Raw genomic sequence first — 12,745 nt, 5'->3', positions numbered from 1 at the left:
CTCTGGGAGCCGCTTAGCATGTTGCTCTTCTAAGATGTTTCCTGCTGTCACCTCGCGAGTAGAATCAGAGATGGTCGGCCTGGCCCTCAGGCTATCCTGCTCCCCAAGGCAGGGCCAGCTACTATCTAGACCAGGGCTAGTCAACACGTGGGAGGGAGCCAAAACAAAAATATAGCCAGTATTATGGCCTTCTGTTTCTATGAGTTTTAGTCGCTAAATTCCTGGACTGTCATTGCTCATTCAAAGTGCTGTCATATGGCTGGAAATCAGGTAAATGTTGCATTTTATTAATATCAGCAGAACCGACTTAAATGCGGCCTGCGTGTTGGGAAGTCTTGCCTTCAACTTTGTATTCATGCCTGGCAGTGTGCAAGAAGCGATTTACATATATTTGCATGTATATGCATCCACGCTTGACTTAAGTATCAGAGGGGTAGCCGTGTTAGTCTGTCTTACCTGTTCTTAAAGCCTCCGATGGGTGAGTTTCCCCCAAACTCCCTCGGCCGTTTGTCCCAGCATCTCTCTAGCCTGATGGTTGCAAAGTGTCTCCTAAGGTCTATCCTGAACCTGCCTCCCTGCAGTGTGAGAAAGGGGCTGGCTGGAGGGAGTGGAAGTTTGTTGAGGGAAAGGTTGGGTTGGAAGAGGCAAAATCATGGCCCCCGGTTGGACACGGAAGATTTCTCATGAACGACGTGTGAGTGTTCCTGTGTCAGTTAAAAGGGGTCAGAGGCTGGTGTAGAAATGGCCCAGCGGAGTCTATGCAAAACCCCTCCCGTTCAGGATCCATCTCTCCGCTTAGCAAATAGCACAAGGCAGAAGAACCTGCGGAAGGAGGTGGGGATTTGCCCCCACCCACCGAAAATCATTCCTGACCACTAGTAGCGAGCGGTTTCACAACACCCTGAAGCATGAGGTTTAATGTGCCTCCCACAACTGTTAGTTAAGCTGAGTGATTCTAACTCTGGATATTCCTCGGAGTTTGGAAATGTTCAGTCCCTCATTTAATCTCAATGCGTTTTAACCTGGACACCGTCCTGTGGCAATGAGTTCCCCAGTCCCTGAGAGCATGACTATGTCTCTGGTCCCTTTTTCAATGTCCCACTGTAATTTCATGGGCTGCCCCCTTGTTGCTGCGCCAGATGACAGAGCGGACAGAATCCCCTGAGCTCTTTTCTCTCTCCCATTTTCATGGCATCCTGCTCCCTCTTACACATTATACCCCACTCCTCTCTTCCCTATCCCCACAGGAGAGCTTTCCGGAGTCCGACCTGTTGCTGAACCCATGCCCAGGCCCCATTTCCTGGGTGGCATTGGGAGGGGCAAAGCTACAGGCAGGGTTCAGATGTGGACCAAAGGCTGCGAGCAAGTCTCCAAATTGATGACAAGTCCCCTCTAACCCGGCTCCTGGATGAACTGAGCAAACTGAGCCCCACTAGCCCCCAAGGTAGGTTTTCCAGACGTCCTGCATCCCTGCTGTCACAGCCACTGTCTCTAGCAGCCTCTTCCAGCCAGTGGCTCGGGTCGGACCCTTCTCTGCTAGACCCAACGGCCGCTGAGCAATTTTTTCCCCAGTCGGTCCTTCTAGACTGAGTCCGAGTGGCCCTTTCGCCTTCTCCTTGTTCCACTAACTAGCGAGAGTCCCTGGCATCTCTCCCAATCAGGCAGGTTCTGCTCTGAGCTCTCTCCACTTTACCAATCCCCTCCCCAATGCCGGATCGGCTGTTTCCCAAGGGGGTGGCTATTTCACTGTGTCCCTCTCATCTCGCCTTGGACTCCATGGGTGAACTTGTATTCCCAAATGGGCCATGCCGAGAACAGAACAACCTGCATTTTCCATGGTGTGCCTGCCACGTCTGGAGCTCAGTATGGGTATGTCTACGCTGCCACCCTAGTGCGAACTAGGGTGGCTAATGGAGGCATTCGAACTTGCAAATGAAGCCCGTGATTTAACTATCCTGGGCTTTATTTGCATGTTTCTGGGTGCCGCCATTTTTAAATGCCCCGTAGTTCGAACTACCTGCCCGTGGCTACACGCGGCACGGACTAGGTAGTCCCCATTAAAGCTCCTAATTCGAACTACCATGATTCCTCCTGCAAGGAGCTTTAACAGTACTTCGAATTAGGAGCTTTAATTCAAACTATCTAGCCCGTGTCACGTGTAGCTGCGGGCAGGTAGTTCGAACTACGGGGCATTTAAAAATGGCAGCGCCCGGGAACATGAAAATAAAGCCTGGGATATTTCATTTGCATCTTCGAATGCCTACATTAGCCACCCTAGGGTGGCAGTGTAGACATACCCTACAATAACAGTGACTAGACCCCACTTACACACAAGAACTTTTTGCGGGAGATCTCTTCTGCCAAATGTTCTTGTGCAAGAAGCCTGCAGTGTAGACATGGCCTCCGCTGCCAGTTCCCTGCTCCTCCCCGCTCAGGTGCTGCCGCCGCCCCTCGCCATGGCCGAGGCCAACTGGACGTCCGTCTCCGAGTTCGTGCTCCTGGGCCTGTCCGAACGCCAGGACCTGCAGCTGCTGATCTTTGGGGGGTTGCTGGCCACCTATGTGCTGAACTTAGCTGGCAACTCCATGCTGCTGGTGTTGATATGGTCTGACCCCCAGCTCGCCAGTCCCATGTATTTCTTCCTCAGCCAGCTGGCCATGGTGGACATGGGCCTCGCCTCCATCACCCTGCCCCAGGCTCTGGTACAGGCCCAGACCCACCATCGGACTGTCCCCTTCGCCAGCTGCATGGCCCAGCTCTTCTTCTTCCTGGCAGTGGACACCATGGAGATCTACCTGCTGGCTGCCATGGCCTACGACCGCTACGTGGCCGTCTGCGACCCGCTGCGCTACGCCGCCATGATGACGCGGTCCCTGTGCCTCAAGATGGTGGCTGCCTGCTGGGCTGTGGTGATCCCGCACGCCCTGCTGCACACCGTCATGACCGCCCGGTTGCGTTACTGCGGCAACTTCGTGCAGCATTTCTTCTGCGACGTGCCGCCCCTGCTGCGCCTCTCCTGCACCCGGCCCTTAGCCTACGAGCTGGTGATCTCCACCCTGGGCGTCTTGGTGGTGGTGCCTCCTTTCGTCTTCATCCTGGCCTCCTACGCCCGCATTGGGGTGGCCGTGGGCCGCCTGCGCTCTGCCCAAGCCCTGCGCAAGGCCCTCTCCACCTGCGGCTCCCACCTGGCCGTGGTGTTGCTCTTGTACAGCACCGTGACCTGGCTCTACTTTCGCCCGGCTTCCAGCCACGCCTTGGGGCATGACTGGGAGGTGGCCGTCTTCTACACTGTCGTGGTGCCTGCCCTAAACCCCGTCATCTACAGCCTGAGGAACAAGGACGTGGCCTCGGCCCTGAGGAGGACAGGGAGGAAAGTCCTGGCTCGGGGCGCATGAGTCCAGCCTGCGGCTCCATCGCTGCACTGGGCATGGACTTTCCACCCAAGCTGTCTCAGGGGAAATGTCTCCTTTAGCTCCATTAGGACACCTGGGTTTTTTTCTCCTCAGACATGAGGCTGCTGGAACTAACACGTGAGCAATGCAGCTGGAACACTCCCAACTGCGTGTGCACACATACAATGTGACGGCGCATTGGGGTTTTCCCGTCTCCTGCACCCCCAAAATGGCACGAACAGACTCCACCAGCCAGTAGAATTGCGGGAGTTTATTGCTTCTCCAGGATACAGCACAACATCTGTCATCTGGTTACAGGAACTGCGGCTAACAGGCCTCAGTGCCCCCTCTTTGAGATGGGGGGTGGCTGGGCCCTACAATCCCAGCCCACTCCCCAGCTCCTTCCCTAGGCTGTCTCCTCCATGCTCCCAGATCCAAAACTAACTCACTCTCTTCCAGCCCTGCCCCCCAGCCAGGGCGGCATTCCACCTTCCTTTGCTTCTCTCCCTGGGGGGTAGCTGGTCAGACAGGTTTGGAGCCCCCTTTGCATAATGACTCATCCCCTGTCCTGCTGGGTCATGCTACAGACAGCAGAGGTCGCCCACAGCCCTAGCAAGTTATCCCCACTACGTGTCACACACGCACACACGCACACATGACCACAAAGCCCATGTCATCCAAGTGAATGGAGAGACCACTCAGGAATGCTTTCCAAGGCACGGCCACACCAGATCAGCCCGAAGGCCTGTTGTAGTCACGTATATTGTATCAATGGGCCTCAAACATACATCAGTGGGTGTGAAGTGTTTGAACCCAAGAGCAGCCACATAGGGTGGGCCTTGGATCCTCTTCCAACAGAGGCATTCCCAGAGGCAATGTCCATTAGTTGCTCATTCCCAGCTTTGTGCAAACAGAGGCGATTGACACCATTCCTGTTATAATCCTGACCTTTGTAATATCCTGTGTCAAGGAGTTCCGCAGGTTGACTGTGCGTTGTGTGAAAAAAATACTTCCTTGTGTTTACCTTAAACTTGCTGCCTATTCATTTCAACAGCTGGCCCCTAGATCTTGTGTGACGAGGAATAAATAGCACTTTCTTTTTTATTTTCTCTGCACCGTTCATTATGGTATAGAGCTTCATCATATCCCCCCTGTGCCGCAGTGGAGGGGCTGTACACTCTTGTGGCCCTGGGTCCACTCTGGTTGGGCAGTCACTGGGTGCTGCGATGTGCTGCGGGTGACCCCTAGTGGCCTATGCCGCTCTGCAGAGATGGGGTGTGCGTGTGTGTGTCTGTGTGTGTGTGTGCGCTGCTCAGTGGGGGGTGGTCCCTGACGGCAGGCACGTAGGCCATGGCCCGGCAACGTCTCCCCTGGCCAGGGGAAGGAGTAACTCATAAATCTCTCTCAGCTTTTGTTCCAATGCCATTAATGGGATCCTTACACCATCAAATGAGCCCAAAGCTAACTTGGTTGCAGGATGCAATCCTTGATAGATAACTTTTTTAAAGTCCAGAGTGTCGTACACTATGATTCCACCCCTCTGTACCCCAAGACCAGCCATCCAATACAGCAGCTTCTTACGCATCACATATAAATCTGGTATTTCATTATCTTTCTGCACATCTGAATAAACCTTCCCTAAAACATCCTCATTTGGAAAGTACAGATGATATACACTTTTATACAATCTCACAATATTCATATCATTCACTGTATCATACGGCAATGCCGAGAAATCTTCTAATGGCAAAAATTCTTTCAGCATAACAACAGCATCCTCAGGAGCTAAGTTTGGGGTTACACTCAGCTTTGCCAACCAATTCAAGATGTTCTCTCTATTACAAGGACCCCAACTTCTACTTATGGCACGAGCCTGCTCTGGTGAGAGAATCTTGCTCTCGTGTTTAACCACTGGTTGTGCTTGCCCAGGATATTTCACCACCGTGGTTGTAATGGGGGCCATGTAGTCATAGGGTCCACAGTCCCCTCCTCCATATGAAGATGGCTCTAAGGGAGCACTTGCCTGGACAGGCTCATCTTGATCGCCCAACCAATCAATTTGGTTATATTGGGAATGCATTGCTGCCATCACTCCCCTCGCTCTGCCCAATTGCTGTTGAAGCCTATCAATAGTTTGGGGGCAGGCAGTATGATCAGCTGGCCTCGGCTGATAAGCTCAGGTCTGTGAGCCCAGGCCGGGAGGAGAACAGCTGCTGGTGGGAACGCAGCACCTCTCGGATCGCTGCCTGCTGAGCCGGGGTAAGCTGGTCTGAGAGGGGGATTGTCCCCAGCGTGGCACCAGCCTCGGCCTCTGAGAGGAAACCCACCAGGGGATCCTCCCCCTTCTCCTCCCAGGGCCAGCACCAACCTCCCCCTGTCCCCGTACGGCTTCATCATGCTGACAGTGCCCCCGCTGGCGGTGGCCCCGGTTAGACAGCTCCACCGCACAGTTTCCCTGGTTGACCTGTCTGACGACCTGGGAGGGGACGTCCCAGGACACCTGCAGCTTGTTCTCCCTCAGCGGGATGAGGAGCATCACTTGATCCCTGGTGGCGCAGGAGCGGGCACGGGCCGAGGGTCGGACCAGGCTTTCCGCCTCCTCTGGGCCTGGACTTAGTTCTTCCCTAGCCGGTCCCATGAGCTCAGCGAGCCTTTCCCGGGATATCAGTACATCCTCCACCACCGACTCACCCTCCGGAGAGGCCTTCCCCTCCCATTCATCCCTCATCAGGTCTAGGGGGCCCCTCCTCCGTCTCTGGCACAGCAACTCAAATGGGGAGAACCCCGTGAATTCCTGGGGCACTTCCCTGTCTGCAAACAGCAGGCGGGTGAGTCCTTGTGCCAGTCCTGCGGGTGCTGGTCCATAAAGGGTTTCAGCATTCATCTGAGCGTCCCATTCAGTCTCTCCACCAGCCTGTTGGGCCGGGGGCGATACGCTGAGGCCCAGGTGTGCTGGACCCCGCACTTCTCCCACAAACAGCGGAGCAGGGACGACAGGAAGTTGGACCCCTGGTCTGTAAGGATGTGAAAATGGCCAGCAGTGCATCCGCCACAGTGTCTGCCTCGATAGAGGGCAGAGCCGCGGCCTCCAGCTAGTGAGCAGTGAAATCCACCACCAGCAGGATGTATTTCTTCCCCGTGTGGGTCCCCTGGCTGAGGGGCCCTCCAGATCCATCGCCGCCTTCTGGAAGGGCTCCTCTAAGATGAGCAGGGGCCTCAAAGCCGCTTTATACTTCTCCTGGGCTTTCCCCACCCTCTGGCAGAAGTCACAAGAGCTGCAATACTGGTGAACAGGGTCAAGGACCCCGGGCCAATACAAGTTCTGCAGCAGCCTCTCCCTGGTGCGCCAGCGCCGGACAACTCGGTGCACCCTGGGACAGGTACAGCAGCCTGCAGCGGTACCTCTGGGGCATCACCAGCTGCCTCCTCACCCCCCAGGATTCAGTTTGTCCCGGTCCGGTCCATTCCCGGTACAGGAATCCTCCCCCAGGAATCTCTCCCTGTGGTCCTCCCGCAGGGACCTGCCTCTGCCCAGGTCAGCCAGGGCCCTCAGCTTCTCTAACGAGGGGTCCTTATGCAGCCCCATCTGCAACACGGCTGCTGAGATGGCGGTCATGGCCCCGGGGGTTGTGCCTCAGTTTCCCACCAGTGAAAATGGGACCTTCCAAAGAGGCAGTTAGGGCTGTTGGTCCGACCCTTCCCCACTAGTGAAAATGGGACCTTCCAAAGTGGCAGTTAGGGCTGTTGGTCAAACCCCTCCCCACAAGTGAAAATGGGACCTTCCAAAGAGGCAGTTAGGGCTGTTGGTCCGACCCTTCCCCACTAGTGAAAATGGGACCTTCCAAAGTGGCAGTTAGGGCTGTTGGTCAAACCCCTCCCCACAAGTGAAAATGGGACCTTCCAAAGAGGCAGTTAGGGCTGTTGGTCCGACCCTTCCCCACTAGTGAAAATGGGACCTTCCAAAGTGGCAGTTAGGGCTGTTGGTCAGACCCCTCCCCACTAGTGAAAATGGAACCTTCCAAAGTGGCAGTTAGGGCTATTGGTCAGACCTCCTCCCCACCAGTGAAAATGGGACTTTCCAACGTGGCCGTTAGGACACTAGGACAGACCCTTCCCCATCGATAATAATGGGCCCTTCCAACGTGGCAGTTATGGCCGTTGACCAGGCCCCTTCCATCCCGTGCAAAAGGGACTTTCCACGGTGGCCGTTACAAACGTGGACATTTCGTCTCTCCCCCCCCCCCCCCCCCAGAGAAATGGTTCCCGTCTGGGCTGACAGAATGGCCTACGGGACCTTCCTTCCTCTCGGGGGGGCTGAGGGCTTCCCGTGCTGGGCTCCGGGTGACTAATGAACCCGACTGAGTGTGTCCATGTCTCGGCCTGTCCCGCGTGGGGGCGCTGGGCAGAGCCCCCGGCCTGGAGCGAGGGGCTGGAGACCAGAGGTCCGTCGCGGGAGGGGGAGGCCGTGGGGCCCTGAAGGACGAGGGGTCCCGCTCCGGGTGGGAAGCTCACAGCTTGTCAAGACACATGGGCAGGGTGAGCCGGCCGGGCAGGTCGCCCCAGGGCGGGCGCGATGGGTGACCAGGGACAGCTGGGAGGGGACATGAGTCTCTGGGGCATTGCACCGCGCAGAGTCCTTCCGATCGGCCAATGGGAACCCGTCGCAGGCCAGTGACTGCATGCGCTGGCCGGGCCACGAGACCCTGGATCCGGCTGTTTGCCCTGCCGGGGAAGAGGGAACCTGGCGTCCTTAGCTCGGGCAGTGACCATTGCGCAGGCCGGCCTGGCGCACCGGGATCCTCCTTGTGCCTGCGACCGTTCCCCCTTGCGGCTTGGGAAACCCTCAGTTCTTACTTCATGACCCATCGGGGCGCTTGTTGAGGGTCCTGGACTGTGTTAGGGGTGGGAAAACTGGTAAACTGAGGCACACTGCCCCTTTCAGGGCCAAGGAAGTGCAATGCCTGTGAGTTGCCAGCATGTGGAGATTGGCCAGCACGGGGGAGAGATTTAGCAGACTTGGTGACCAGCTGCTTATCATGGTCCAGGAGGAGACACAATGACAGGAGTCCATGGACCTCAGAGACACCCCGTGCCTCCCAGCTGTGGGGCATCTCAGCTGAGCGCTAATGAATGTTTTCTCAGTCACAGTCCCTGAGGGGCTAATTAAGGCCGACTCTGCCGCCCCCAGGGCCTGGTTGCTGGGGTTCATCTTCACGCAGGAGCTGCCGTTCCTCTGCAGATACCAGGGGCAGGCGGGTGCTGGGCGTCCCTGTCCGAGGTGAGGCCGGGGGTCAGGGTGTGTCGGAGGCACGGTAGGGGAGAGGCTGGGATGGCAATGCCGGCTGGAGTGGGGAGTATGTAGAGGCAGGGACGGGGACGGATTTGGGATCAGGACAGCAGAGAAAATCCCCACGTCTTCAGTGCTCTTCTGTCCCTCTGGTGTCTGGCTCCGAACAGAAAGATGTTTCCCACTCTCAATCACCTCTGGCAGTCACCCAGCCCTGCCCTTCCATCTGCAGCCTCATATGTCAGCCTGTCTGGCCAGGTGCATTGACAGTGTCCGGAGAAAGACCCCGCACACTGGTGGGTCCCCGCTCAGACCAAATTCTGAGCAGGAGGCTCTCCGCACTCCCAGCATCTGTCTCCCTTGTCACCTACCTCAGGAGCATCAATTTCCGGAGGAGACCAGTTCTCCCTGGCGTCTGTATTGAACTCAGGCGAAATCTCCATGGGCCCCTTCTCATTCCCTGAAAGGTTCTGTGTTACTGGGGCCTGGACTGACAGGGAACGTTTCTAAGGGGGCAGGAAGGTTGGGACGTGTTATGGCCGGAAGTGAAGCCAGGTAAAGTCAGCCTGGAAACAAAGTCATAAATTTGTGGACATGAATCTAATTAGTGACGGGCACAATCTGCCAACGGGCGCGGTGAATTCGCCACCCCTGACGTTTCTCAGCCAAGACGGGGCATCTGTGGAAAGAGCCGCGCTAAAGATGAAATGAGGGGAGAGCTCTAGGTTTGGCTCCCCGCCGTTCCAGACGACCGCTCCCCTTTTGAGAGCCTGGTTTGTTTTGCTTCCTTGTCCCCTGCCCCAAGTTTCATCTCCCTTCCCAGCGAGGTGCTGAGGAAATCCCACGGACGGTCCGGGGGGCGTCTCACACGCGGTGACCGACGTTCTCGTTTTTACCAGACAATTATAAAAGGACCCGTTTAGAATGTGACTGTCGCACTCGCCTGTCGGTGCCTGGGACGCAGAGCAGCAGAAACACGCCCCTGTCAGTGTAAGATGCCAGGCTGGGCCGACTCCCCCAGCGCTTTGTACAGAGCCTGTTGTAAGGGGAGGCAAATAGCCCATCTGGGTGGAAATTTCTGATTTGTGCAGGTGGAAATTTGTTGAGGGAAAGGTTGGGTTAAAGGAGGCAAAATTCCCTCAGTTGGAACCAGAAGATTCCCCATGAACGACGTGTGAGTGTTTGAATGAATTGATCGGGGGGGATCTAGTGTAGAAATGGCCAGAATGGACCAGTCCCTCCGATTTAGAATCTGTTCTTGACCTGAGAAAGTGCCATAGGTGTAAAAGCCTGCAGATGCAGGTGGGGCTCTGCCCCTCCATGGAATTCCTTCCTGACCCATAGCAGGGAGAGGTTTTGCTACATCCCGAAGTGTGAGGTTTACTATCCCTCCCACAACTGTTAGTTTGAGTGATTCTAAGTCTGGATATTCCTTGTAGCTTTGGAAATGTCCAGTCCCTCGTTTAATTTTGATAAGTTTTAGCTTTGACACCATCCTGTGGCAATGAGTTCCCCGGTTCCTGAACGCATGACAGTGTCTTCGGTCCATTTTTGAATGGCCCACTCTAATGTCATAGGCTGCCCCCTTGGTCCTGTTCTTTTCTCTGTCCCATTTTCTTGGCACGCTGCTCCCTCTTACACATTATACAGCACTCCTCTCTCTGTTCTATCTTCACAGGAGAGTTGTCTGGAGTCCAACGAGCTTCTGAATCCCTGCTCAGGCCCCATTTCCCATGTGGCATTGGGAGGGGCAGAGCTACAGGCAGGACCGACATGTGGATGAAGGGCTGTGAGTGAATTTCCAAACCGGTGTCCAGTCCCTTCTTCCCCGGCTCTTCGATGGACTGAGCAACCTGAGCCCCACCGGCCTCTTAGGTGGGTTTTCCAAACGTCCTGTGTCCTGCTGTCACAGCCGCTGTGTCTAGCTGCCACTTCCAGCCACTGGCTCAGGTCAGACCCTTCTCTGCTAGACCCAAGAGCCGCTGAGCAATTTGTTCCCCAGTTGGTCCTTCAAGCCTGGGACCGAGTGGCCCTTTCGCCTTCTCCTCGTTCCACTAACTAGCGACAGCCCCTGGCATCTCTCCCGATCAGACAGGTTTTCCAGTCCTGCAGGCATTGCCGGGGTTCTGCTCTGAGCCCTCCCCACTTCACCAATCCCCTCCCCGATGCCGGTTTGGCTGTTTCCTAAGAGGATGGTTATTTCAGAACCTCTCTCCTGCCTCACCTTGGACTCCATTTCCTCCCTGCATGGGCCTTGCTATTAATAACCTACATTTCCCTTGGCGTGCCTGCGACACTTGGAGCTCAGTATTATAGCAGTGACTAGAATTCAGTGTCTTGCTTCTGGGATTTACTTGGGCATCTGCAGTGGTCAGGAAGGAAAACTCTCCCCACCACCCCGTTCGGTCTGGATGAAGTTACCGTTAGGCTGGGACGGGAACCAGCGCATCATGAGGCAGACACAAGAGGGGGGGTGTCCTGCTCTACTTGGCGCTAGTGAGCTCTCGTCCGGAGCTCTGTGGCCACTTGGGACACGCGCGTTAGACAAGCTGTGGGCAAATCAGAGAGTCCGGGCAGAGCAACCAATGGGGAAAGGGTTAGAAATGCTGCCCCAGCAGGGAAGGGGAGAGAAACGGGGCCTGTTTGACATTGAGAGAAGAAGAGAAAGGGGGGAACCTCAGAACAGGCTTCATAAACGCTGCGGCTGCTGCCTGGCCAGGGCCAGCGTGTCCGTTGGGCAGACAGAGGAACACGGAGCCCAGAGTCTGTGAGTCCCAGCGACACAAGGTCAGAGCAGACGGACGCTGCCTGTTTTTACAGCGACGGTCCGTGACCAGGAACAGAACTGAGCCAGGGTTGGGTTGGCATCTCTGTCGTGGGATGAGATCGAGATCGAGCTGTTAAACCGTTCCCCAAAAAGGGCCAAACAGGACTTGTCTCCCAACGAGCGACCAGCATAATGTGTCAGCGCATCCCCTTCCTGCCAACTCCCTTCTCCTCCCCGCTCAGGTGCTGCCGTGGCCCCTCGCCATGGCCGAGGCCAACTGGACGTCTGTCTCCGAGTTCGTGCTCCTGGGCCTGTCCGAACGCCAGGACCTGCAGCCGCTGATCATCGCTGTGATCCTGGTCACCTATCTGCTGAACCTGGTCGGCAACTCCATGCTTGTGGGGCTGGTGTGGACGGACCCCCAGCTCTGCAGCCCCATGTATTTCCTCCTCAGCCAGCTTTCTATGGTGGACATGGGCGTGGTCTCTATCACCCTGCCCCAGGCCCTGGTGCAAACTCTGAGCCAGCACTGGGTCATCCCCTTCAGTAGCTGCCTGGCCCAGCTCTTCTTCTACTTGCTGGTTGTCAACATGGAGGGCTACCTGCTGGCTGCCATGGCCTACGACCGCTACGTGGCCGTCTGCGACCCACTGCGCTACGCTGCCGTGGTGACCCGGTCCCTGTGCCTCAAGATGGTGGCCGCCTCCTGGGCCGTGGTGATCCCACACTCCCTGCTGCACGCCGTCATGACCGCCCAGCTGCGTTACTGCGGCAACCGCCTGCAGCATTTCTTCTGTCACCAGCAATCGCTGCTGCGCCTCTCCTGCACCCGGCCCTTCGTCCACGAGATGGTGGTCTCCACCCAGGGTGTCTTGGTGGTGCTGGGCCCTTTTGCCTTCATCCTGGCCTCCTACGCCCGCATCGGGGTGGCCGTGGCCCGCCTGCGCTCTGCCCAAGCCCTGCGCAAGGCCCTGTCCACCTGCGGCTCCCACCTGACCGTGGTGTTTCTCAAGTACGGCAGCGTGGCCTGGCTCTACTTCCACCCAGACTCCAGCAACATCCCGGGGCAGAAACAGCCAGTGACCTTCTTCTACACTGCGGTGGTGCCCACCCTGAACCCCCTCATCTACAGCCTGAGGAACAAGGACGTGGCCGCGGCTCTGGCAAGGGCAAAGAGGAAGGTCCTGGCTCGGTTCACGTGAGTCCGGCCCACGGCTCCGTCGCTGCACTGGGCATGGACTTTCCACCTCCCTATTTAGCTTCCCCAGGACACCTGGGAGCTTTTTGCCTCATACATGA

General features: G+C 56.6%; 2 protein-coding genes across 2 annotated transcripts; both read left to right on the top strand.

Annotated features, from left to right (window-relative positions):
* Positions 1 to 2,456: 2,456 nt before the first annotated feature.
* On the top strand, positions 2,457 to 3,395 carry LOC102459684 (olfactory receptor-like protein DTMT). The gene has a single exon (XM_075914900.1). The coding sequence runs from the start codon at positions 2,457 to 2,459 to the stop codon at positions 3,393 to 3,395; it is 939 nt and encodes a 312-aa protein (XP_075771015.1).
* Positions 3,396 to 11,705: 8,310 nt separating this feature from the next.
* Positions 11,706 to 12,745, top strand: LOC142823700 (olfactory receptor 1L1-like). The gene has a single exon (XM_075914872.1). The coding sequence runs from the start codon at positions 11,710 to 11,712 to the stop codon at positions 12,646 to 12,648; it is 939 nt and encodes a 312-aa protein (XP_075770987.1). The 5' UTR covers positions 11,706 to 11,709; the 3' UTR covers positions 12,649 to 12,745.

Source organism: Pelodiscus sinensis, unplaced genomic scaffold, assembly GCF_049634645.1.
Source record: "Pelodiscus sinensis isolate JC-2024 unplaced genomic scaffold, ASM4963464v1 ctg59, whole genome shotgun sequence".
Lineage (NCBI taxonomy): Eukaryota > Metazoa > Chordata > Testudines > Trionychidae > Pelodiscus > Pelodiscus sinensis.
Note: the sequence above shows the minus strand (reverse complement) of the source record. Positions and strands in the feature narration are given on the sequence as shown.

Bases quoted from the DNA above. Each gene is read 5' to 3' on its own strand.
- LOC142823700 (XM_075914872.1), top strand. From the start codon at position 11,710: ATGGCCGAGGCCAACTGGACGTCTGTCTCCGAGTTCGTGCTCCTGGGC.
- LOC102459684 (XM_075914900.1), top strand. From the start codon at position 2,457: ATGGCCGAGGCCAACTGGACGTCCGTCTCCGAGTTCGTGCTCCTGGGC.